Source organism: Anser anser, assembly GCF_964211835.1.
Source record: "Anser anser genome assembly, chromosome: 3".
Classification (NCBI taxonomy): Eukaryota; Metazoa; Chordata; class Aves; order Anseriformes; family Anatidae; genus Anser; species Anser anser.
This window is the reverse complement of record NC_139722.1, coordinates 84,802,891-84,829,551: the sequence shown is the minus strand read 5'-3', so window position 1 is coordinate 84,829,551 and position 26,661 is coordinate 84,802,891. Positions and strand designations below refer to the sequence as shown.

General features: G+C 41.8%; 1 protein-coding gene and 1 long non-coding RNA gene across 8 annotated transcripts in view; both read right to left on the bottom strand.

The window, feature by feature from the left end:
• Positions 1 to 1,146: 1,146 nt before the first annotated feature.
• On the bottom strand, positions 1,147 to 13,571 carry LOC310897402. The gene is made up of 3 exons (XR_014582315.1): positions 11,611 to 13,571; positions 11,298 to 11,493; positions 1,147 to 1,272 (listed from the first exon to the last, which is right to left on the bottom strand). It is a non-coding gene; the product is annotated as an uncharacterized lncRNA (long non-coding RNA).
• Positions 13,572 to 14,378: 807 nt separating this feature from the next.
• DRC8 (dynein regulatory complex subunit 8) overlaps positions 14,379 to 26,661 on the bottom strand; it is a 51,973-nt gene continuing 39,690 nt past the window's right edge. For 3 of the 7 annotated variants that reach the window (XM_083829615.1, XM_083829616.1, XM_083829618.1), the window contains 5 exons: positions 22,816 to 22,888; positions 18,090 to 18,172; positions 16,187 to 16,229; positions 16,018 to 16,105; positions 14,379 to 15,004 (listed from right to left, as the gene is read on the bottom strand). In XM_083829615.1, the coding sequence (XP_083685741.1) occupies positions 14,874 to 15,004; positions 16,018 to 16,105; positions 16,187 to 16,229; positions 18,090 to 18,172; positions 22,816 to 22,888 (418 nt within the window). In that variant the 3' untranslated portion in view covers positions 14,379 to 14,873. Of the gene's footprint in view, positions 15,005 to 16,017; positions 16,106 to 16,186; positions 16,288 to 18,089; positions 18,173 to 22,815; positions 22,889 to 26,661 lie in introns of those variants that run through there. The other 4 variants (XM_083829617.1, XM_083829619.1, XR_014581856.1 and 1 more) reach the window with 3 other exon arrangements.

Genomic DNA, 26,661 nt, shown 5'->3' with positions numbered 1-26,661 from the left:
TTTACATTTTAATTTGATTGTTTCACCTTGTCTGTATTAAAGAAATGTTCACCCATGCAATTAGTCACATTGGGCGTTTTAACCAGCACTAGCCTCATTACTGTCTTCATCACACAGTATGAGCTGCAGTAAGGCAATGACATCAATTTACAGTAAATAATTTCATCCAAATTTCCTAGAAGTCACTCAGGCAGAGTGAGAGTCTGGAAAGCATCTGATGTTGTATCTAAAGTCCAGGTGCCACTGGGTGACCAAGAAGTTTTGGATAGCAGTCAGGTACTCAGCGTGAAGTGCTGCAGTGATGGCTGAGGCTGTTCCCTTCTGAAAACACAGAGCAAGATTCTGGGATGAACATTGCCAGGGGAGGGCACTTTTAATAATTTTAATGTTTACTTAGAAGCCTTGAGTGCCAGTAAATTTACGCAGTTATCTTCATAATGCGACTGCTGACTGAAACAGGCTTTTGGTCCAAAAGAGCTGGAATCTGTGCCCTGGAGCTGTAAGAACTCTGTTTGTGAACGTGTATGGAAGGGCATCCCGCACTGCTGGGGACAGCCGCAGCTTCGTTATTCACCAGCAGGAACAGAGCAGGGCTGGGGAGGCAGCCGGAGGACAGGAGCCTTTTGGGTCCCCAAGGCTCAGGTGATTTCGCACTGATCTGTGTTCTTGTTGCCGGTGGGAGGCTGGGGTTTGCTGCTGTGTTATTTACGCTTTAGTGTGTGTGATGATTGTATCTTCGCTAGGTGGAGGAGATACTGCAAGCCTGGGAGGGGTGTTCTTTCAAGGTTGTTTACATACAAATAAATAAACACACCAGTACCAGTGAGTGGAGGATGTCAAGAGAAATGGAGTGTCTCTGTAGCATATTAGGTCTTAAATCAGAAAAGGAAGAGTGTAGTGATTCTGACTTTTTTTCTAGGAAAGGCTGCCTTCTGCCTCAGGATGGTGATAAGAGTTGATGTAAGGATCACAGCCTGGAGAGGAATGTACACAAGGCTGTTTCATTCAAGGAATCTCCATCTTATTTGGGCTCTGAGCTGATGTAGTTATCATGGAGAAAACATTTCCTTTGCTCAAAAGGATGAAGAAAGCTCCAGAGGGACTGAAAGGAGTATTGCCAAAATTTCTACAGCTGAAACTGTCCTCCTACCTGTCACACAGCTGCAAGGTTGCATTCAGAAAGCCTGTGTGGTGGAGAGGCAGCCTATCCACCAGCCCTCCCGTTCCTGCTTGCAAAGGCTGACCTCGCAGGAAGGTGCTTCTCAGCATCACCTGGAAAGCAAACGTCTTTGGTTGACAGATACAGATAGATGACTTACTTTTTTTCTGTGCGTGCAATATCTGACCAGTAGTTGGCATTTTTTCACATGCTTGACTGGATCAAATTTTCTTAGACTTTAAAAGGAAAGTTGCAGCCTTTTAAGGAAGTGTTTTAGGAAGCTGCTCAGATGCTAGCTAATGAGCCGGGGTCCACGTGAGTTGAAGAGGCTTTGTTGAATGAGTTTCTGACAAACCAGGAAGAAAAAATTGCTACATGTATCTTGAATCAATCCGGAAAAGAATGGGCAGCTAGGGCCATATGGCAACCTTGTAATTACTAACTGCCATGCAAATAACAATGTACAAATAATAGCAATAAAATGAAGGCTACAAGCTTGTAGGCTTCTCCAGGGAAAGGTCCTGATGGCATCCAGGAATCTGGCGGGGGGGGAGGGGGGGAGAGGGTGTTTCTTTGTGTGTCTCTGTGTTTACCATTTTCTGTGCTGAAGCAAAAACACTTACGTCTCTTCCTAGGATGAACTGTTTACTATGAAGGTTACTTACCTGCCTAGACACCTGTTTCTTTTTTTGTTTACAGCATACTAATGAAACGAAACTGGGGTTAATTAGGCACTGCAGTTGTATTCAGATTTACTAAGGAGATATGAAAACTTTAAGAAGTGAAACAAGAAATCATTACAGATACTTACAGTACTTATTTTATGCATCTCTTAATTGTAATCATTACCAGTAATAATTCTGTAAACCAGTCTTGAATAATGGGCGATTCACACTCCTTTGTGTGATAGGCCAAGGAGGTGTATTTTAATGGATTGCATAAATGAAGTCAGTTTGCTAAGTGAACCCAACATCCTATATATTCAAGATAGCTCTCTGAGCTTTAGGTACATGGCATACTGACAACAGCAATCCTTAAAACTCAAGGACCATACAGCTCTTGTCTTCATAAATTAGGATACCTTGCATACATGAGATCCACAAAGATGCATTTTTTCAATAGAGCGCAAGTCTAATTCTGAAATTCTTCTGCTTGCCTTCATCAAGCAGATAAGAAGTCCCTTGCTTTTAAACAGGGTCTTCATTTTCTTATTTGGGACAACTGCCAAGTGGCTAGAGATGGGATGTGGCATCGTAATACCACTTATTTGTTGGTGCACTTTGACATCACATCTGTAGCAAGAAAGGGCACAGACAGTCTCTCTTCCTTCTCAAGCCCAACTTCTTTTTAGGGTCTTGAAGACGCCAGTAAGGGGAATAAAGATGAAAGATCTGCACCAAGCAACTCTGCTTACAAGGAAGTAACTTCCTTTGACCCCTGGACTAGATTGGCAAGCACAGACCATGCAGGAAAGTGGCACATGGAGCCCCAATTAATGAATAATTGAGGGACTGTTCTGCAAAAATGGGAACCGTTTCTAATCTGCGAATGTAGCAGTGCGTGGCAGATCTACAGATTTTTGTAATTAGCAGGCATCCAAAGTATGCTGTTGACGCCACTCGAACTCCTGCAGCGTGAGGCATTCTCTCCAGGAGGAGGAAGATGGCAGTGAAAAGTATGCTCTTGCATATGAACCTTTGACCCAAACAAGTACCTGCTGAAGAAGGCACAGCTTGCTCCTTGCTCTTTCAGTGTCGGAAATAACGCTGTCCTTTGGATGCACCAGCGTGAGGACAGGTAGGAGACGACGAGAGAGCAGGTTGGCACTGTGTGTTCCCTTACTGCATAGGTCTGGCACATCCCAGAAGTCAGGACGGGCACAGACAACACAAAGGAACATAAGTACTAAGTTTTTAGAGCAATGAGAAAGATCTACACAATACCATGAAATGGGGTAGGTTAACCATATTGCCCTGTTTTGCCTCTGGTACAGCTCTTTTGTCTCCAGCAAACTGCTCTAGCAATGCACAGACTTTATTTACAACAACCCATTAGATTAGGCTCCGAGCTAAACACCGTGCGGATCCCTTAATTTGCACCTTTGCACATTGATGTTGGTTAGAGATACAACAACCAAAGTGGTGTAGGTGCTCTTCTGTATCCCGTAACATACCTGTCCCTCCAGCAACAGCCTATTCCTGCATTCAACAGTACAAGCGTTCATGGGCCAGAAAATACTTACTTATACAAATTATACTCTGTACATCCAGCTCAGGTACACAAAGTTTTAAAAGAGACCCTGCCGATAAGGCCATTATATGGGGACATAACCATCTGACTTCAGATTTGTAAGAAAAGTGAGTCTATGATAGGAACACAGGAGATACAGAGCTTGCTGAATACAATCATGTTAATTGTGAGCCCTCTCCTAAGGACCTAGGAGAGGGGAATTCAGAGACCCCTTCCTGGCATCCCCAGTGGTACCCCCATGCCTCCGATCAGGCACGTGCCCCCAGAGAGGGTCAAGGATGATGAAAAACACGGTTCTGTCTCTGTGAGATGGACGCTAAGTGGTCAGTAGAATACTGCAGTGGATTAATGACATTATTGGTACTATGAAAGTAGCAATGAATGTGGAGTTTATCATTTTTACAATCCTGAGTGAGAGGAATGTGACTTTCTGCAGCCTGGCCTGTCTTTAATTTGTTCTCGATAGTCACTGTTGGCATGGTCAGTGAAGCAGCAGTGGCAATATGAAAGCTGGGGACGGCTCTACTCACCAGGAGTCTGCCAGGGCAGCTGTAGTGGGGCTGCAAGGTGGGCAGAGCATGGCTTCCTCCTCAGGTGTCACAGCAGGGTCTGTAAATGCCGCTGTGCAGAGGGACACTCCTTGATCAGCAGGGATTGGAGACCGCCATCTCTGAACAGAGTCATTTAATCCACACGCTATCTAAAAAATGCCATGCAAACAGAATCTGATCTGTTCCTTTGAACCAACTGTTGTAAGGCTTAAAGATTTCACCAGCAGAGCAGACATTTAGTGCACAAGTTTTTACCTTATGGTCTATACTCTGTTCACAGCATAACAAAAGGAAAGTGAACTTGCTGGTCTCAGCTCAGTGCACATGAGTGCTGGACAAACAGCAAGTTATTCCAATAAAGAAAGGAGAAGAATGTTCCTCTGTTGCCCTTTTTATTATCCTTGTTATGAATTTTTGTTGCCGAAAGGTAAGTTACAAAGTTAAATTTTAGCAGTGATGAATGCATTGTTTCGTCTCCTGCTTCTTGAGATACATTCATTAGCTGATTCACAGATCTGGTGTTCTGCCAGCTGTATGAAAGGCCAGGCAAGCTCTGTGTGTGTGTCTGAGAACGCTCCTGCCTTTTCCCCCATCACTGTTTACCTGTCATTTCTGATGGTGTACCTCACAGACCTCACTGACTGCAGAAATGTGAATCATATTTGAACAGCAGGAATCAGAAATTGGCTTCCAACAAAGGACAGTGCAACACACATGAGCTGTGGTTAGAAAGGCATGCTGTAGTCTTCCAGTGCTACTTACTTTCAGATCGTTCTTTTATTTTGAAGCTATTGCCAGAAGTGAGGAAAGCAGATTATTTCTTAATTAAATGTGAACTGAGAGTGAGTTTGACTTTAAGTTTCTAAAACCAGGGCCTTCAAAAATTCAAAAATGTGGCTACTCTATGAAGGAGATACTACAAAGTCTTTGCCCCAGATAGTTTCTTATTGATGTCACTGAGAACATACTGTGTATCTAAAAAAATAAGAACTGTTTGTACAATAAATGTCTGTGGAGAGGGCAGTACATGTATTCTTGCCTCTGAAGGGTTCTCCAGTTACTGCTTACCCTCTTGTCAAAGTTTCCTTAAAATTCATTCTGTTTACTGACATTTCCATGGCTACTGATCTCTTGAAGCTGTCACCTTTGCCCAGGCAGACACTGTTTCTCTGGGTGTCTCAGACTCTGAATGCAGGTGTCGGTTCTTCCTATTTTGTAGGGACCTTATTCAGCAAGTCATTGCCACTTAATTGGACCTTACTTCCCATCTTGATTTGTGTCTGAAGAATTTGTTCTCTGAATTTAAATGTTTTTTCCTGAACTCATCTTTTTGTAAGCTGAGTATGATTGACATTAGCTGTTTTGGGTGTGATCTTTGCACATAAAAGGCATATAGGTTCAACACCTCTACTTGTAGACTGTTTTTTTCTAACTTCTGTCTCTGTCCCAAATGTCTAGTGTTTATCATTCACCATTTCCCCATTGTGACTGGATTACTGTAAAGCCTTTGCTTCCTCAGTGAGAACAGGTGGGAAGTGAGCAATGACACTCAGCTTCTGTGTTGAGAATGTGAACATGTGGAAATGGAAGAACGTCCTTTCTCTTCATTTCACAGCTGTATGCTCCCAGCTGGTGTTGCCTCCTACAGAAACGATGGTTTCTGGTTCTCAGGGGCTTGGTAGCATGGCTTACAAAGTGGCCATCTTCTTCTGCAAACAGGGACTAACATCTGTAGGTGTAGGCCATTCTCAGTATATGTAAGAGGCACATCCCCCAACACCTGAAACATGCTACAGAGAGAGTTTATGGGGTTTGTGGGAATCCCTTGTTAAAATTCTGCCATCTTCGCTAAAAGAAGCATTGTCATTATTCTCCTCTACATGCTGGAGCTCATCCCCTCAGTGTGTATTGCTAAGTCATCTCTGCCAGAACGTGCCTCTGGCAATTAGAAAAGTCCTTATAAAGAAATATCCCTATTGTTCTTTTATACCTCTGTGATGTCTGCTACTGTCCCCAGTATTCATTTACCTGTTTTAAAGAGTAAGTTCCTTGGAAAGATCCCCTACTACGACTAATCCCCTGTGTTATGCAGGAGAGACGGTGCATTTCTGAAGAGGAAGTCAGAGATATCACCAGCAAATGCAACTCACGTTATACTACTTTGCCAGAAGGCATTGTATCCCTTCTTGTTTGGGAAGATGATAAAAAAAAAAAAGTTTCAGTCCTTTATATGAGAAGATCCAAAGGACACATTTTCACATGCCCCCTTTTGTCATGGTCACTGAGTTTGACCCCATTGGGTCACAAGATTTCAGTGAGAACACCTTCATGAAAGCCCAAGAGCACACTGCCAGTAGGAAAGGAAGAACCTCTTTCTTCACCTTGGTGTAAAACCAATGGTTGCATGCTTTCAACAGTTCCTTGTACCTCTGTTTCCAGTGCATATTTACACATGCTTCCAGTGTATGTACTTGGTGTGACATCAAAAAGAAACCTGTCTTGGCAAAGGAGCACCAGAGGAAACTCATAACTTGTTTATGGAAATTGTAAATTACTGTAATTAAATAAAATGATATAACTACAAAAAGAGTATGTAACTGGTTTTATTGTCGCCCCACCCTCCCTTGCATCTTACATGTTCTTAGATTATATTTGTTATTAGAGCATACACCACGATGAAACTATTCCCAGTTTGAACTTCATAGGGCTCCTGCAATCGGAAAGGTGAACAACGGCAGCACTGCACTGTGCCTCCAGATGATGAAGCACCAGAGGAAGCTCTCAAGGAGAGCAAACTACATTCAAACAACTACACGTTAGACTCAAACCAACCTCTGTAAACTGAATGGAAACTTGAGCAGCTAGACATGTCCTGTAACGCATGTCCTGAAAAATCTACAAACTGCCTCCAGTGGAGCAACGGCCCTGTAGTTGCAGTGCTCTGCTTCCCACTCCTCGTCATACAACTTTGTTAGGTAGTTCAGCCCTGTTGATCTCAACAGGTGATAGTAAAACATTGCATTTAGCTTAACAAACTCTCTCTGCAACTTTGATGAAGCCCTGAGACAGGTTCTCAGTTTTCCACCAAATTTCATCTGAATTGAGACTTACCTCTGTGTTTGGGGGGAGCTCTGAAGAATGGCATTGTTTCTCAATGCAACACCTTAACATCATGTGAAAACTGGCTACTGGTGGTTTTGTCTGTTGTTTTTTTTTTCAGTTTTGCCTCTGCAATACTGAGTGCAGCTTCTCTATGCAAACAGAAATTTCAACAAAGAAAAAACTTAAACTATTGAGTTTTTCTTCACTGTCTTTTAAATTAAAATGAAGCTAAATTTCAGCCTTTGCTACTCATTTCCAGATGGACTCTACCACATCCTTAGTATTCCATCACTGTAAAACTTAAACTTTGTAATGCATATAATTTGGACAACTTGCCAATGTGGAAGACCTCAGATAGCTTCAAATTCTGCACACTGGCTCCAAAATCACACCTCTGAAAGCCTGAGAACTCCACTCAGGTTATTTCAATCACAGGGTTGGTCTCTAGGAGAAGCCATGGCTACATGCCCTAACATAAAGCCTAGGACCATCCAAGGATGTTGCTATCTTGTCAGGAAGGAGACTGCTGGATATATTGGCAGGACATATTCGAAGGCTTTCCTCTACATGAAAACGTCTTATTTCACTCTGTTCCCTTTTATGCTCACATTTGGGCAGGTATTTAGAACAGGAAGGCCTGTTCTAAAAGAACTTCTGAAAGGAATAATTAGAGTCCAGGATAAAAGGAATTTTTAATATGTGAAATCACAGAAGCAACATTGTATGTGTTTTTATGGCTGCAGTGTTTCCAGGGTAATGGCAGGAAGGCATAATTTAAGCCTTCATGCAGTAGCATCCCTAGATTTGACTTTTTGTAGTCTGAACAATACGGAAAAGTTCTGTCTGCTGGCTCTTGTTGAATCTTGCTTGCATTAATATAGAGAAGAATTAACTACCTGCTCCCATGGTTTTATGTTTCTGGTCATTTCAGTGACAAAACTTGCATGCTGGTTGTACATCTCTGTTAGATCTTCCACAGATGAGGCTTCTTTTATAGAGACTAAAAGGTTTTTACAGTGCCTTGTGAGCCAGTACATCACTATTTCTGAAGCTCTTCTGCAGACAGAACGCCCTTTGAAGTCAATGGGAGTTCTGTCTGAATAAGGACTTCATGATTCAGGCCTCGGGATATAAATGCTGTGATCAATCTTTTGAGCATAATGAATAACATTTTCTTGGCTTTCAGAACTATATTAAGCCAAATAGTAGCCCCAGGGATTCAAAATGGGTTAAGCAGGAGAATCTGCTTTGTTTCAGCCTACAACTTTATTTAGCCTTTAAATCAGTCTGGTCCCCATGTCTTGTACTGATGTACCCTAAAAACCCCTCCAACAGCAAGGCCAAATGTTTCAATAGTTTCTTTTACAGTCAAGCCTATCATGGTGTGAGGCACTATGAAACAGTGGTGTTCAATGAAAACAAACATACTTGCTGTAGACTGACCTGTTTAAAAGCTGTGACCTGAGTGCACAGTCTGAAACAAAAGACCTGAAGGCTGAGAACTTTGTGATATGAGAGGGAGGTTTGTAGACACTGATTTTCATCAGAACATCACAGTACCAGACGCTGTGCAGCCATCAGAGTTAGCGATACAAAACATCAACAGTCCAGGTAGATGAGATAGGTTCCCCGTCTCCTATTCTTTGCAATTACTCTGACTTTACAGATGGAAAGTTCAGCTAGAGAGAGATTACATGACTTACCCAATGCCACTCAAAAGTCTTAGAATGAAACCTGGCTGCCAACCTGCTGCCTTACTGTCAGGACTATGCTTCCCCCTTCTTACACAGTGATAACAGTATATTACAGGACTTAAAAAATCGTAGCTTTCCATTCCAGTCCCAGCCTTGGCAGGACCCCAGCATCACCAGCCACCCTCCCCCTTAAACCAAAGCCCTAGGTCCTTCCCCTTACTGGCAACAAGTTTTGCCAGTGCTGATTTCAGTGGCAGCAAGTCTAGATCCAGTGATAAATGACACCTGATGTGGGCAGCTGATACTGTCTTAGTAACTGCGGTCAGAGCAAGCAGTAGGACATCAACAGTGCGGGGCAGAGCTAAAGTCTTGCATTTTCAACCCTCACAGGTTATCATGCAAACGGATTAATGAAACAAGGTAAAGGAGAACCAAGAGAAAAGATAGACTGAAACAAGAGAAAGAAGGAAAAATATCACAAGTTCTTTTCTGTTCTGAGAAAGGTCCTGAACAGTCTTCAGGTTCCTTTGCTCTCCTTCACAAAGGTGTGATACAGGTAGATTGAATGAGCTAGTAGTGGGTTTCGGTTGAAAATGTAGGCAAAATAAATTCCTACTTCATAGGATGGTGGAGCAGGCAACAGATGGGGAGGCTCCCTGATCTTAGAACACTGTGATTAATGGAAACTGTCCTGGTGGTGGCATCAACATTTTGTGGTGTAGGAACAGAAATTATAGGAGGCATTAGCTGGGCATTTTTGTGAGGGAAAAGTTGTAGGTATCTTCCTGCAGTCCTTCTTGTGAGGGCAAAGCCATAGTTTTCCTTAGTGATGGGCTAGGAAAGAGAAATCATGGAGTTCTCCAAGATGTGTACTCCATTCATGAGACTGTACCTAAATCTCATGGCATCTTGTAGTCCTTGAGCTATTGATCCCTTCTTTACTATGTCTTCAGGTGTTTAAAAAGATGTAAATGAAAATGAGCTTACAAAGAAGAACTTCCAATGGGCATGTTACCTGGAAGTGGGTCTCCCCAGGATAAATATAAAGTGGCAGGAGAAGCCTTCACTGGAGGCAAGATTTGTCTGCTTTGGGAAGACTGTCAGCACAAGGCTGTGTGTCCTTTGAGAAACAATGGTTTTGAAGACTTACCAGTTATTGCTAGAAGATCATCCCAGCAAAAGATGCAAATACTGTGTCAGCTAAATCCAGAGAATGTTGGAAGGTTGTGCAACACTAGGTGAATGTCCCCCAGAGCAACCCATGTCTCCAGTCAGCAGAGACCATGTTTTCTTACCTTCTCCTTATGCTCATATTTAGTTAGAAGAATCTGACAGGTGGCTCCACAGATTATAGGATCATGCCATAACCCAGGTTGGAAGGGACCCCAGGAGGTCTCCAGTCTAACCCCTTTTCAAAGCGGGGTTGGCTCTGCAATCAGACCAGGGTGCTCAGGGTTTTATTCATTTAGGTCTTGAAACCATCCATGGACTAAGACTCCGTGAATTCCTAGTGCAGACTGCTCCACTGCCTGGCTGTCCTCAGGGTGAAGAAGCTTCTCCTTGTACCCCATCTGTCCCCTGTCCTCCCACCATACACCACTAAAGGTCCTGGCTCTGCCCTCTTCACACCTTCCCTGTAGGGACTGGGGGCTGCTGTTTGGCACCTGCAAAGCTTTTCCTTCTCCAGCTATCAGGACCAGCATTTGTCCTTTCTGATTTCTGTAAGGCCCCTGTCAGCCCATTCCTCCAGCCTGTCTAGGTCTCTCCGGATGGCAGCCATGCCCTGAAGTGAATCAGTGAAACTGCTGGGAGATAGGACTTCTCCACAAATTGTCCACATTTATAACACCCATCTTTGCCAGACTTTCTGCCTTTCAGAGGCAGCTGCTGCAATGATCAGGCTGAGGGAGAAAGCAGGAATGCAGTGCTTCCCACTGGGGTGATGGATAACGTCAGCCTCGTGGGCAGTGGACAGAAAAGACATTTTGTGACAAAATTGTGAGAAGCTTTGGATGGGAGGCAGAGCCACTGGCTCCAGGAGCTGGCTGTTCAGGCTAGCAGAGCTTTTAACTCAAGAGGCAGTGGATATCTCCAAAATAACCCGTTATATGTTGTCCTTTCTACAGTCTCTTCTAATTTAGTAGCAGATACTATAATGTTTGTCTCTTCAGACCTTTGTCTCCTGCTCTTCTTCTCCAGAAGCATCCTTAATCTCATTTCCCCTTCCCCTACTGGAGCCAGGAAACATGCCTCGCCTTCCATGACAGCCTCTTGCTGCATCTCCCAGCCCCTAATCAGTCCTTCCTGGCCCTTTTGGGAGACCTTCAATCTTTTTTGAATGTGGTGCCTGCAGAGGTGCCTGCCACTGACAGTCCTTGCCCTTCCTCTGCAGTGCCAAGCACACCTGGCACAGTTTAGGCATGCCTGTCATGAGCAAAAATTTGCAGGGAACTGCAAGGCAACAAGAAGACCTGCACTAGTAGAGTTCAAGGAAGTTTCTTAACACAGCAGTAAAGTGGGGAACATTTTGCAGGCTCTTACCTCTGTGAAAAGATGCATAAAGGAAGCACAGGTGAAGAGCCCAGTTCCTTTCCTCAAGTCCCAGGTCTGATGCTGGCCCTTCAGCGTTTTGGTGGAGAAAGTCCTGCAACTTCTGTTTCTGACCACAGCCAGTGGAGAGTCTACAGGAACTGCAAATACCATCCTGGTATGCATTGCAGTGGGAAAATGTTGAAGCCTGTTGAAGCCAATAAAGAAACGTGAATATATATGGGACTGCCACTAGCAGACACAAAAGTGTTTTGGAGAAGCAGCTCTGAATGTGATAAGGGAAACACAAGCAGCAATGTATTACCTGCAATACAAGCAGCTGGGCTCCCAAATGCAGGCTCAGCAGCTGGAGGAGCTTCTCCACAGTATCAGCAAGACCAAGGAGAAGGCCTCCCTATATACCAGATGCGGCCTGACACAGCTGAACCTACTTCATGTTTTAAACAAGTAAAGTCTTGTCCAGCCTACAATGCCATGATGTAAACAGCCTGCTGATTCAGTTGTATTTGTATATGGCTTCCAACATTTGCTTCTTTGATTTCTTTTTTTTTTCTTTTTTTTTTTTATGTCTGCATAATGAGTTCCCTTCCCTCTCCCTCCTTCAACTAGGTCAAAAAGCCTCTGACTTCTCCAGCTTCTTCAAAGCCTTGGCTCTGCCTCCTTGTGTGGATCCAGTCCAGGTGCTAGGCCGGTTTCTCCCTAGAGGCTTCCCGGTGCAATCCGCTCCTGTATCTTGGTTCCTGATCTTGAGGGAAGAGGCAAAACAGCCAGCAGGGAGAGGCATGTAGCAAGAGACAGCTCAAGACCGTTCGGCAGCGTAGTCAAAGTTCAATGTGTCCATCTCAAGGACAAGAATGAAGTAATGCTTTTTTCCTTTCAAATATAAAGACAAAGAAGTTTATTTAGTGATAGCAAAATGGTTCGCAAAGCCTCCTCCCCTCCAGCACCCCCCAGGGTACAGGACCCTGCTCATCCCTGGGAGCACAGGGATGCAGGGTGCTCGGGGAGCCCATCCCGGGGAGCTTCGGAGCCCCCCAGGCAGCCCCACACCACCACGGGGAGCCAGCTGGGCACGACGGGGGCTGGCAAGTCATGGGGGACAAGTGCAATGCAAGAGTCAAGTGCAGCACTGCCTGGCTGCTTCCTGGGGAGCCCACGGGGCAGCTCCTTCACAGGCTGGTCAGATCACTTCCGTGTGATCCTAGCCAGCAGGGAGCACTCTGATTTTAGGATCTTACAGAATCTGAGATTGGTTTTTTGGCCCTTCCTTCACCTGCAGCTTGGAAACCCTCTAGGCAGCTGAATGTGGTTGCTTATGCCCAAAGTCGAGACTGCAACGTGCCTTTATCTGTTGTATTTGCACGTTATCTTTCCTCAAGAGATGTATAAAAAGCTGGGGCTGGAGGAGTTGCTGCGTGATAAATTCAGACACAATACCACTTTTCATTTGCACAAATACCCTCTTCCCTTTCATGTGAGGACTGCAGGATAAAAATTACATGTATCATCAAAGGACGTATGTTAAGATCCTATCTGTACTATGAAATGTAACTGTGTTGTACATGGGCATCCTGATTTGATGCAGCAGTAGCTGAGGTGGCCCCTGGGGTAGCACCACCAGACACAAATTGTGCTCTCTGGAGCACTGTGAGCTACGAAATGATTTCCTGAAATGAGCATCTTCCTGCTGACATCCAAGATGAGGCTGACAGTGGCTCCCAGACTGCAGAATATGAATGAAACTTGTATGCACACCAGCTGCGTTTGAGATCCAGTACAACACACTGTATATCAAACGGAAGGATTCACCTAGGGAAAATAATTACAGCTTCCAAAGAGAAACTAAAGAAGACTAATAAAAAATATATTTTCTTAATGGGTCTTTGTTGCTCTTGCTTTAATCTTCAAAAATCTGCATCTTCACACATTATAGCCCTAATGATTACCTTTGGTTTTCATTCTTACTGACAAAGAAATGAAATACACAGTAAATGTGTTAACAGCAGTGCATTGCTGAGTCTTAGGACAAGTGCCACAGTGGTTCCCACATGGAAACCCATTTAAGAAGCAGGTAAATGTTTGCCTGCATTAACTCTTTGCTTCCCTGCTGTTTAAGAAAATGTCAGTGAAAGACAACTTGGGATAGAGATAAAAAGAGAATTTAAAAAATGGTCTCTTTCAAACTGTTTCCATCACAACATTTAGATTGCACTAACCTCTTCTTTGTGAAGCACAGCAGCTCTCTTGTGTCTGAGAACAGCTCCTCTGAGTTTCCAGCTCAAGTGAAACAAATGGGTAGAGCAAAAGTTGTCACACGAGGACTCCTGTGCCCTGTTCTCAGCTCTGCCACTAGAAGGGTATGACAGGGGTAAGGCATTTAATGTCTCTGTGCATCAGTCTTCCCCAGATTTCATCAGCTGATGAAGTCTGATGATGACACAGAGCTGGGATATGCAGTTAATACAGGGGAGTGATAGGACACCGTACAGGAGGAAACCAAACTTGAGTGGAAGAAGAGAAAAGGGGTGGAAAGTGTGGAGCACAAAGAGCGAGGTGGTGCCCCTGGGGGCCAGACCACAGAATCTTCTCCTGCAAGCTGGATCTTCTTCTTAGTTGAGGGCAACCACTTGTCAGTTATTAGAAGATGATGTACAAGGAAAGAACTCAAGGGGAAAGAACTCAAAGTTAAAGGACAACAGTACAGTAACAGTCAAGAAAATTATTAAGAGCACTGAGGTAGGCCTGCAGCAGTCTTTTAGCAAGGGTACTGGAGACAAGTATTCTACACTAACCTCTTTCAAAAGACACTGCTTCATACATTACGAAAATCAAACTCCAGTCCTATGTTCCTAAATTTTGAACAATTTAAGCTCCTGACTTTCAAACTGGTTATGAAAGAGGAACTGTTCTAAGGATTATTTTGTTTGTAAATTTGACTCCAACAGTGGTCTGGGTGTTACCTGCATGTTTAAAATGGAAGCAAAATACCACGTGCCAATGGGTGAGTAACATAAAATGGAACTAACTGGTTTGATTGCTGTGGTGAACAAGACGCAAATATTTGGCAAAACGTAGAAACTACAGAAAGTTTATTTGATCTGTAGTATTATTTCAAAAGCAGTAATCTACCCAGTGCCTCATTAGTTAAACACAAACAGGGCCTACATTTAAATATAAAAGTTTTACCTTAGTAGCATGATTTCACAATTTCAGTCATCTTAAGGTACTCATTTACATACTTATTACCCACTTTCCCAGGTCTCACTTTTCCATTATTTTTTTTCAGAAGCAATTGTAAAGACATTTCTTGACTCCATTAACATTATTTTTCCTGTTATTTTTCAAACCAAATTCCATGATTTCTTTTCCAGACCTTACACAATATTTCTGTCAAGAGCTCTTTTTCCAGGTGTGAATATATTTCAGTATGTATACAGAACCAAGGAAATATAGCTGCACAGATTTTATTTTAATTACAAGCACAAGGTCACAAGCTGAGATTTGTTATACTTCAAATTTCAACCAACTGCCAAGTTACACTGCTGTTACCAAATGGCATCTCAAACTTTATTGGGGCAGATCTTCAGGTTCATCTACTATCATCATTGAAATGTAATCTCTGTAGTGAACAGTATTTGTTTCTGGATCTAGAGCACTGGAGAGCATCTCCTCCATTTCTTCCTCAGTAAAGGGTTCACCTGAAAGAGAAGAGATATTAACCCTTTGGCTTGATAAATATTCTTTCAGGGCTGACAACTTACTTTACTTTTCCCTTGCAAGGCTCTCCTTTCTGTCCTCATGCAGAGGAGAAGAGGATCCAATTCCTTTACTTTTGCACATGTAAAAGCCCTGCATACCAAACCAGCTGGTTTAAGGGAAAGGAGGCAGAGCGCCTGGATCTTCTGATCTCCATTTAGTTCACAGGCTCCAAAACAGCCTGTTTGTCTCTGCCACAAGGATTTCAAAACAACGCTTTCTGTCAGAATTAATTCTTCTAATGTCTACTTTAGTACTATTATTTCTCATTTGGCTCTCCTTTCCCTCGTATTTACACCATGAAAGGCCCTTGTTTTCTTCTCTTTTAGGAGCTTCGAAGCTGTTGATGGCCTACTGCGTCCCTCTTTGAGAACAAGGTCCCCATCTGAGAATATGTCTTGGAAAGTCTTGCACAAAGCATGTTTGTCATTTTGTACTTGAGGCAGGCAAGCATGACTCAGTCATGCAAGAAAAGCAGGCTCTTCAAGGGATATTGAGGATTACATGATATACAACTTAAATCTGGTCTTTGAATCTCTTTGTTTGCGTAGGGCACTAGAATTAAGATCAAGATAATGTAGGAATGAATGAGCACTGAAACTCCCTGAAACATTTTGAAATCTAAACTAAAGTTTTACAGGGGGACAGAAAAGGAGTAACATCCTTACAAAGCCCAAAGACATGCACAGAATCATAAAATATTCACACAAGGCTGGATTATGACTCAATAAAAAGTTCTATCTTATAATATCTGCAAAAGGCAGATAAATGTCCTTTCCCTGCATTATTCACTAGTGAAATGTTCTAGTCTGCAGCCACTCATCGAGGCAGCAGGACTGTTTGAAGACTGTATCTACTCCTGCAAGTTTTGGCATGCAGAATCAGGACCTCAAGGTGCCATATACACATGTAATGTTTATTTACTTAAATACTGATATTACAAAAGTCACGTTACCTTCTTCAGTCATATATTTTACCAGCTCGTCTTTAGTAAGATATCCACATTTATTCTCATCTAAAGCCTTTAAAGAAAAAGAATAAAACTGTTGTAGTTTTAAGCACAGTGAATCAAGAATCAGCAACTTCTTTGCAGCAATTAGGCACTTGAATATTTAGTTACACACCTCAAATGCATGTAGGAGAACATCTTCTGGAATAGGCCGGTAGCTGAAACCATCGAGTCAGAAAAGTTAAGAGTCACTGTTTGTAAGGCTGCTGTACTATTCTGAAAGAATAAAATATGAGTACTAAAAGAAAGGCAAAACCTACTTTCTACAGTTTGTCTGTCACATATTTAATTCCAGCTTGACTTTTTGGAACTGTGCATACCTTCACCCCTTGTGTCTTCCGTATTATTCCTCTTTCATTCTCCTTGTGCTAAGCAGCCAAATGAATGGCTTATGCATGTCTGGGCTGGCTGAGTGGGTTAGTAGGAATCAATAATAGCTGAATCACTCCACGTAGCAAATGCACTGAACTGAGAATTGCCAAACCAAGAAAACAAAGTTTTGTCCAGGTAGGCTGGTAGCTAGGCAACAGATCACCTAGTGGGACTTTGACAGTCTAATGAGCTGATGATGAGCAAAGGAGGCTGGTAGCTATAAAAAAACTGGCCTGTCACTAACAATTTCAAAGAGAAAGCAGCACTGCATGCGTGTGTGCATGCATATGTGCGCCTGATTTCACAGCTGGAAAGGAAACCCTGTACAGCAGTGGAGACCTTCCACATCCAGGCAGTCTCTCACCATATCCCAAAAATACTAAAGAGATGTTAAAGCCAGGGAGGTTCGAAATGCTTGGTTGTTTCTCCCAGACCCGCCTCACTCTTATTATCTAAAAATCAAATGTGCTAAGCAGAGACCTTGTTCTTTTTGATCCAGATCTCATGTGCCCTTGGATAAGTGAACTATAGACATAGCCCCAAAAGATAAACGTGGGTCTTGACAAGTCTGCACTAGCCTGGGAAAAGTGTGTTTTTGTGCGTGTGTGTTTGTGTGAAAGGCGGGGGGTGGAGGAGGAGGAGAGAGCCCGGAGCAGCAAGGCATCACTTTGTGAAGGGGCGAACACCAGCATGGAGCCAGAAACGTGACGCGAAGGCCAGAGGACGAAAAGGTGCAGAAGCCTGGGAAGGCAACGTGCCTGCACTAGCACACTGGGACCCAACGTCCCTGGTTGCCTGTCCCGGCATGGGCCCAAAGACTCTCAAACATAGCCCCATGGGTGCCCACTGCCACTGGATGCTGCCAGATGGTTTTGGGAAACCCCATAGTTATTTCATGCATAGGACACCAAAGGAGCTCTGTGTGCAAAACAGCTTCTCGGTATCGGACCAGACTGAGTCTCCCCAAACCCTTGGTTACTATCTTTAAAAAAGAAAGATAAATTTTCTATAGGTAATACTACTTTTAGTGCAAACATATCAAAACCACACAAGCTCCTGTGTATATGCAAAGATTTCTATGTACCCTTCAACAAAACAACATTCTTGTTCCAGACTTTTAGATCAACCAATATTTTAGATCATCAGTCTTTAGTCATCAGTGCTGGTTGTGTACATTCAACTGTACCTGACAGTCACTTTGAGAAATGAACATGTAGCTGATTTATACAACTTATTAAAAATCCACTGTAACAGACTGTGCTTCTCAGCGACCCTAACCTATGCATTCAGAGAAAGTAATGGTTATGACCTTAATTTGCATATAAAATATTTTCAGAGTTGCACAAAACACGTCAAATAGCGAGTTAATTCTGATTCACATACAAAATGCAAAAAATACACAATATCATAATTCATGATTATAAGCTGGTATTATTTGTACCAAAGGTACAACATAATTTTATGTAAACTAAGTCATTTTGAACTAAAATCTCACTATCGTGCTAATGTAGACTGCGTTTAAATTAAAAAAAAAAAAAAATCTGTACTCCTTCCAGCTACATAAAATTACTGTAGATGTATTCACTCAGAATCAACCCTGTCAGTCTGGAATAAACTACAGCCACAGAAAACCTACTTTCCATTACCTTCTGTCGAGAAGTACTTTTGTCATCACTGGAAGAAATTTTTCCAGATGAATGTATCCAGTTGGTTCTTCTTCTTCTTCCACCTAAAAATAAAATTTAAGCATGGTAGGCCGTATGACTCATTAGCAAACTAATAGGAAAACCAGAAAATTGGGGTGAGTCCTGCATTAAAATTACAGATTTGGACTTTGAGTATTTATATCAGGTTTTTAATACCACCATAACATCTGGGTGAAATGCTTGTGATCAAATAGAAAGAAATTAGAGGAAGAAATAATATCCCCGGCAAAATCAGCCTGCTCTTACATAAACTTTCAGCAACTCAACATTGCCCTCTTGTGCTTAGAAACCATTCATGCAAAAGAACTGGATGCCTACTAACTGATCTGATCTCCCACAGGAACTCCGTAGAGGTTTACACATTCGGACTGCATGCATACAAGTGAAGTCTAGTGACCTGGAACACCCCCAAGCCGTGCAATGTGATCGTTCATCACAGCAAACTGTCAGCACGTCCCCCGGCATGCTTTCAGCCTGTGCCACCAAGCCCTCTCCCCAGTAGTTAGTTCCCGGGCCCAGTTTGGGCGCTGGGACCGCGGGCCCTTCTCCCCAGCGGGCCGTGTGGTGCAGCCGCTCCGCGTGAAACACCCGCCAGCACAGACAAGGGCTGCTCTGTGCCAGCTGGCTTCAGTACCCAAGGACGTTTCTGGGCACATTTAATGTGCTAATTTGGACATAGCCCCAGTTTAGTACACCTCAAGGATGGAATTTGTTGCCTCCACATGTTTCATAGCCAGAGAGAGTCGCCAAGGGAAGGACCAGGGAAGCAGACAGACTGACTCAGGGCAGTCTGAAACAGTCATAAGGCAGCCCATAAAATACTACATGAAGAAAAGCTTCCCTCTGCCTCCCAAATAAATTAACAGATTAGTCCCAAAACGCTGTGGACTTCTAGCAGCATTCTCATGGCATTCCTATACTCCATAGGAGATGAACATGGTAAAAACTGCTCCCCATAACTGAGGTGTATGTATCTCTTTCCTGAAAAATTAAAGTTTTACTCCCCAAAGGAGTCATCTCATTGAAGCTAGCCTGTTCCTGTGTTGAAACTGGATGCCTGCCTTGTAGTCTCACATGGCAGCAGTGACACCCTGCTAGGCCCTTCACAAACACAGCTCAGATTGAAAGGAGACTCAAACAGGCACCGATTTGAAACCTCCTAACAGAGCCAGGGAAAGACGAAGCAAGAATCTTCCTCCTGGGAGCTGGGTCAGAGCAGAGAGCGACGCCTGATGCATCCAGTTGCTTCAACGGAGAGCAGCAACTGCTGCTGCTTGCTCTCTTCCAGTGCTCTTGAAGGATCTGGGTTGCCAGAAGCAGGAAGCCACCAGCTCTTGCTGCTTTAGAGCAGAAATTCACTTGAAAAAGCACTTTGGTGAGCCTAGTGGAAGAGATCTCTAGGTAGGGAATGAAGCTGTTGCCTGATTTGTGCTAAATGAAATGGTACCTTTTACTATTAGAGTAATTTGTTTTACTGCTCAATCTGTTGAAAAGATGTAACAAAATACCTGGTAAAATTTCTTTCCAATGACATAACAGTTGGTCAATACACTGAATGATCCCATGCATCACAAATTTTGAGAGCTATCAGCACACAGAATGGTTTAGGGAACATCTGTGCTTCAACTAGTATTAGTTCACAAGTCCACTGACAGAAAAAGAAGTATGATAGCTATATATCAGAAATAGGTAAACATGTCTTATATTAAGCAGAACAAGAGAAAAGGACCCAAGATGTCTACTAAGATGTTAAGTTATATAAACCATGTATAACAGCCAAAAAACATTTGATCTGCTTTTCCAAACAGTTGAATATTACCCTAATTTTCATACCAGAAGAACCCACTGGCAATGACCTCTCCAGAACTCAACATAACAAATACCTGTGAAAGTGTCAGCCCCCACTGACAAATAATATTCAGATTTGTCTATTTCTCTCTCTCTCTCTTTTTTTTTTTTTTTTAGTATGCCGTTTGTATTTTGCCTTCAGAAAGCAGTCTGTGAAGAAACATTTCCTTCCTGACAGCAGACCTAATCCTGGGAGGTGACGAGCAACCTCAGCTCCCTCTGACCTGGAAAGAACCGCTACCATTTCAGTGTGTCTACAGGCCCAGAAATGTCTTGAACTGTTAAAATTAATCTTATTTCTAACATTAGATAGATATGTTAGTAAACCAAATATATATTAACCTCACCACCTTTACGAACATCCACAGCTCCCATAACAGCTGTATTGTAGCATTCATTCTGTTTCACATCTCAGCTCTCATACTGTTATTGTCCAGATAACACTTGGGAAGGTGAGTCACAAAGAAACAAAACCATCTTCCAGAGTTATCCAGGAGGTCTGTGGTGGAGCAGTGAACTGAATTTGGGATTTCAAACTCCAGGCATTGTAGTAACCCTTGGATCAGCTTTCACCATCTCTAGACCTGTCATTTAATCTCAACTCTTTTAGTAGGCCTAGATATACGATACTTAGCACAGTATTTAGCATAAGGCAATATAGGAAACAGTATATGATAATTTTAGAGATTAAATATTTATATAAATAGTGATTTGGCAGATATGAATAATTTGGAGGCAACATATGGTAGTTAGCTAAAATGAGGCTAATAGAAAGATAGATGACTGAGAGACACAGCTAATGAGAAACAGAAATGAACCACAGTTTACAAAGGGCAGAAATAATGGAGAAATAGCATGATTACAAACTGGCCTACAGAGACAATTTTTACTTTATCTAGATTAAGATAAAATGGTATTACCATAGTCAGTGGTAATAGTAACTTACATAAATTAAGATAATTTGATATTAGCGATTAGCATAATACATTGAGGATTCTGCAAGATGGGCTCTTCTGGTACTGAACCGATGCCAAGGTTTCATTTACAAACACCATGAAACCTTCTTTGAGATTTAACTTCCAGTTCAGCATTCTCAGTAAGGTTAACCATTACTCTTGAATGCATTCTTTCTTCTTGTATTATTTGTACTTTAATTTCCTACTCTTATAATCAAGAATTGCATAGATTTACACCATTGCATCTCATAGAATCATAGACTGCTTTGGGTTGGAAAGGACCTTAAAGATCATCCAATTCCAACCCCCTGCCATGGGCAGGGACACCTCCCACCAGACCAGGTTGCCCAAAGCCCCATCCCGCCTGGCCTTGAACACCTCCAGGGATAGGGTACCCACAGCTTCTCTGGGCAACCCAATCTCAAGAATTTTCCACCTCATAGCTGCATTGCACCACACTTCGTTATATTACTTATCTCAAATTTTCAGTAATGCTAAAAAATGGGAAAAATAGGTTGGGACAGGGAGGCAGGCCTTAAAATCTCTGTGTTTCCCTGACTGGAAGGTCAAAACATCCCCTTCCTCTTCTTAATTCTGTATCTTGAGTCAGTTACACTGTTCATTTACTGCAAACAAAAAACTCTGTGGGCCACTAAAAATATCTATATTAAGCACAATAGTTTATCTTTCCACTTTGTCCTCTTTGTCAGTGGAAGCTGGGACAATCTGGTACTGAGAGTACAGAACCAAGACAGATTGCAGCATCACGTTAAAAATCTTTTTCCTCTGATCATTCCTTGTACATCATCCTCTGAAGCAGTTGTGTCATTTTCACAAGACTTAGCACAAGATTTCTCACACTAAGTTCTGATCCACAAGAGACTGGACAAGCCTCCTGAGGAGAGACAGGCATGTAATCACCCAAATTTTTGGTTGGAGATGGGAAAAGAGACAGAGAGAGCAATTCCCAGCATTCTGATGAGAAAAAGAAAAGATCCTTCTCTCACCTCTCTAAGGCATCCCACTTTGTAAAAACAATGTGAAGTCTTTTTCCCACTTCTATGTCCCATTTATTAACCAAACACTGTCAAGGCACCATCACACCAGCCTTTCTAATACAAGCATGGGTTGAGGAGATAAAAATTACTGTGTAGGAAAAAACGGTGGAGAAATATGGTTGAAGTTCCTTACCCCTGCACATCACTGGGAGAATGGGAGTACCTGAGAGTCTGCATGTCTGAATTCTGACTTACAAGCTTAAGTAATCATGCAAGAAAAGGTTACCTAGCTATAACTGAGAGATCTCAAGACTGGGGGAGGCCTCAGGAAGGTCAGAAAATTGAGCAATTTGGCTATAAGATGTAGTGATAACAGGAACTAGTGAAGAAAAACAGCAAACCTTCCCTCTACATATTTTTGGAATGTAATGTATGTTTTTAACATCTGTACAAGAATCAGTTTTTGTTACTTAGTCATCCAGTGTCTGTCTATGGCATGTCCAGAGCAGTGAGATAGTTAGGATTTGGATATCCTAATCTGACTGTGGTTTAGGGCAATCTTTCTAATGAGCCAAAAAATATATTATTTCTCCATTTTCTACAAACAGCCCTTCACCTTGTCACAGTGTCACAGTGACCTTCTGGGGTAAAAGACAGTCAAAGGCTCCTCATTTTAATCCATCAGTGTTGTTCCTCATGAGCCTAAGTGTTTGCTTCACGGCAACCTGAGAGACTGCCTGATTCACTTCCAGGACACTTTTCACAAGTGAGACAAGAGCTTAGCTTTCCCACACAGCAAGGCAGAAGTGCCAAACTTGTGCAAGTTTAAGATAGAAGAGTACAGAAAAGATTTAAAACTTTTACCTTTGCAAGCAGTTCATGAAGTTCTGCCTCAGTTGGGAAGCAACCCAGTGATCTGACAATTGAACCAATCTCTCTGTAGGCAAAAGAGAACATCTGTGTCAGTAAATTTGCAATACAAGAGTGGCTGTGCACACAGGAGCGTGCATGTACAAGCACACACATGCACGAGCATATTTATGCGGACTTTTAAGACGATGTCTCACTAAGCAATGCCTACTTTTACAGACATTAAATATCCTGAAGCTTTTTGGAAGAGTATAATTGTACTTGGGGCTTTCCCAAAAAAATCCTTCGTTACCTTAGTGTTACAGTGTACTGTTACAGTGTGCATGTTACTTTTCAGCTGATGTCCTCTAATTGTTAGGCTGACATTCAGTAAAGTCTACCTTTACTTAGCTAACAAAACACTTTGACATCTATTGAGATGAAAGGTGACAAAAATATATGTTTACATTAAATACTATAAAGATACAAATTCTAACTGCGGTAGAGAACAATTACAAAAGGTCAGGAGAGAGGCAGCCCTGCTGTGCCCCTGCTGCACTCCAAGAGTCAAACAGACCAACTCACCGGCTTATCATCACACTGTTTATGCTGCTAAATATATTCATAGCTTGCATTTACTGCTGAACCTCATGTAACTGTTCTGTGGTTCTAAACACACACACAAAAAAGATTAAAGCTGAACAACACTGCAGACTAGAAGCAAAAGTACTGAAAATATATTTAAAAAGTACTACTGAGACTTATGGTACAACTGAAAACAAAATAGCAGAAGTATCAATATTGCTAAAGATTTTCAGTCCAGTTCCACAACATAGAAATTCAAGTACATTTCAATAACTATCCACAGCAATGGTGACTGCTGCGTTTCAAAACTCTGTGGTTTCCTCACCTTCACCAGTACATTTGGAAAATTAGACTGACGAACAAAAATGGTAGGCACGAGAAGAAGATCTCTGTAAAATCAAAGTACAACAGTAAGACCTCAAACATAGCGCACCATGAATGTGTAAAAGTAGGCAGGTCAGTCTTTAGTCTTCTGAGATAGGTCCTGAGGAGCTCCCACTCTGATTGAAAACGTGAGAAGCACTGCCATAGACAAAAGAGAAGAAAAGGCTGGCTGCACAAAGCAATACCCAATCCCACACATAGAGTTGTTGTGGAATTAAGACCTCTGCTCAAATGACTCCAAGTGAAACCCTGCCCTCTGTGAACATTAATGGAAGTTTGGCTTCAATGACCTCAGACATTTAGTCCAATTTTTTATAATTCTTGTCCATGCATCCTATTTGTAGTACAGATACACTGTAGTTGATGCTCTCACTCCTGTACTCCTTCATTTTTACCAGCTATAAAACTCTTGTAAATATTCTTACCTGCCCCAGAAAAACATCCAGCGCCAATCATGCCCCCCAGCTGTCCCACACTACTTCCAATATCCCAGACTGCCAGAGACAGGAAAGTTGCCATCCCACTCCTGCCTCAGCCTTCACATCATCAGAACTGCAATGTAAGTAAGGTAAGCCAGCCCCTAAAAGAGTTTGCATTGCTGGGTGCTGTTTCGCACCGTCTGTGCATGTGTCAGTGTGAGGATATGGTTTGAAGTGTTGCTGGTCAAGAAAGTTACATGCCACATTTGGTAGTAACGTGTAGTGTAAAGGACCCCAGATAGATAATTATGTTTTTCTCTCAGCCACTTCCTCTGACTCAGTTCAGCAGCTTCAGTTTCTACTGTGTAGTTTTCAGCAGACAAAAATGATGGTTAAAATGAGTTTATGTTCATACAGGCTTTGTAATGCAGACACAATAAAATTTTGTGTCATGGTTTCCACCCCAGATATAATATTTTCAGTTACAAGATTTGCACAATCATGGATACCTTTGACTCGGGGTATGTTACAAGCAGAATGAAACAAGACTGCCTTCCTCAGGCTTAATTTCTTACTAATTTGTATTTGCATTAGGAATTATCAGATACCGGTGTTGGCTTGTCAACCAGGGTAGTTTTCCACATTCTTCACAGGTATCCGATATTTCAGGAAGTAATATTCATACTTCTACAATCGTGGCTAAGAATTGTGCTGTGCTGCCACCTTCTGATACAAGATAGTCAGCCATTAATAATCACATTATTGTGATACAGCCTTGCAATACGAACATAGGAATAACATAGCTATAAATTGTTTTTCATTGTCATAACTCTTCTTTGATAAAAAAAAAAGTGTGAAGTAGTGCATTTACTATGTTAAATAGATTTTGAATACATTATACATGAATACATGAATGTATGAATATAATACTAGCTGAATGAAAAAAAAATAAACAGAAAAGTCTATTCATACCATTTCACTGCTGTAACATTTTTCTCAAGCTCTATATCCATTATAGAATAGAGTGAAGAGTGTAGCAGACTTTACAAGACTCCAGATGCAAATGAAAAACAAATAAACAACAGGTATGTTGTGGTGCAGTGAGGGCTGGGGGCTCCCCAGGGTGAACTGGGGTCCCACTGCCCCAGCCAGGAGCAAGCAGCCAGAAGGACACCAGGCTGTGTCTGTGGGCACTGGGCATCTCCCTGGAGATGGGAATGAGCCACGAGATTTAACAGAACAATCTTCACAAAAAGCTCAATGAAGTATGGAAAGGAATTGCACCAAGTGTAGAGACACATCCTGAAATTCTCCCTATCTACAGTAACTGAATAATCATTTTACTTCCAGAAAGTAGCCATAATTTCTTAAATTTAGAAGCAGTATTGCATGCATTGTATTTAGCATGTATTTAGCATGCATTGCTAAAACCATGACATAAATGGTTTGCACCTTTCTCTACTCTGTTTATAGATAAAAGAAGTCTGGAACATTTACAGATGTTTTCCTATTTGGTTTTATTATACAATATGTGAGGAACGTCTAATGATGACATAATTTCACCAGTTCTCCCCCTTGTAATGTTTATACTCATTAATTTAATTATAATTAAAAGATCTGGTGAGATTCTTGTGAAAATAGTAATTGGAAATATGAAAAATTCCTTTAGTAAGCTTTAATGAAAGCAGTTCATAACAACTTCAGCACCTGCTCGCTAAGATATAAATATGTATTTTATATTTTTATAACAAAAGTCATATTGCTATATGTTATGGATGTTTATGTTAAAATGAAGTTGAAGTAGCATTGTCAAATATTCAAACTTTTAAAATATCAAAAATAAAATTATTTGGGAATTTTAAAAATGGAATTCCTTTAGCTCTTTATCTTTTACCCAGTTATGCCCTGAGGAGTCTAACAGTCCATGTTTCTATCTTTCACTGAACTTTTTGTTACTTGCTCAGATATATATTTTGTTTATATTTCCATAACATTGCATGCTAAAGGTATTGCACATGCAGTTCTCCCTCCTGACTCCCACCTGGTCAGCCCATTCCCCCAGTTCTGGTCATCCCATTTCAAAAAGAAGACAACTGAACAAGAAGCACAAAAACAAATGACAAGAGCTATGGAACAGCTTCTCATTAAAGATTAAATGCATATGGACTCTTTGGCCTTCAACTACGGTGACAGAGAATGAGAGCTATGAAATCATCAGTGGTGTACATAAGATCAATAGAGAACAATTATTCACTATAACACTAGCTAAAAAGTCAGGAGTCTCTCAAATCCATGTGGCAGATGTAAAACAAACAAGAAATACTGTGTATTTGCTCAATTCCTTCTATTCCTTCCCCATGTAACTACTAGTTACAGTGAGGGTACTCAGCCAAATGGACTTTTGGTACAATCAAGTATGATTGTCCTTATGTTCATTATTAAATACTGTTATACATTTATATAATCAACTTAT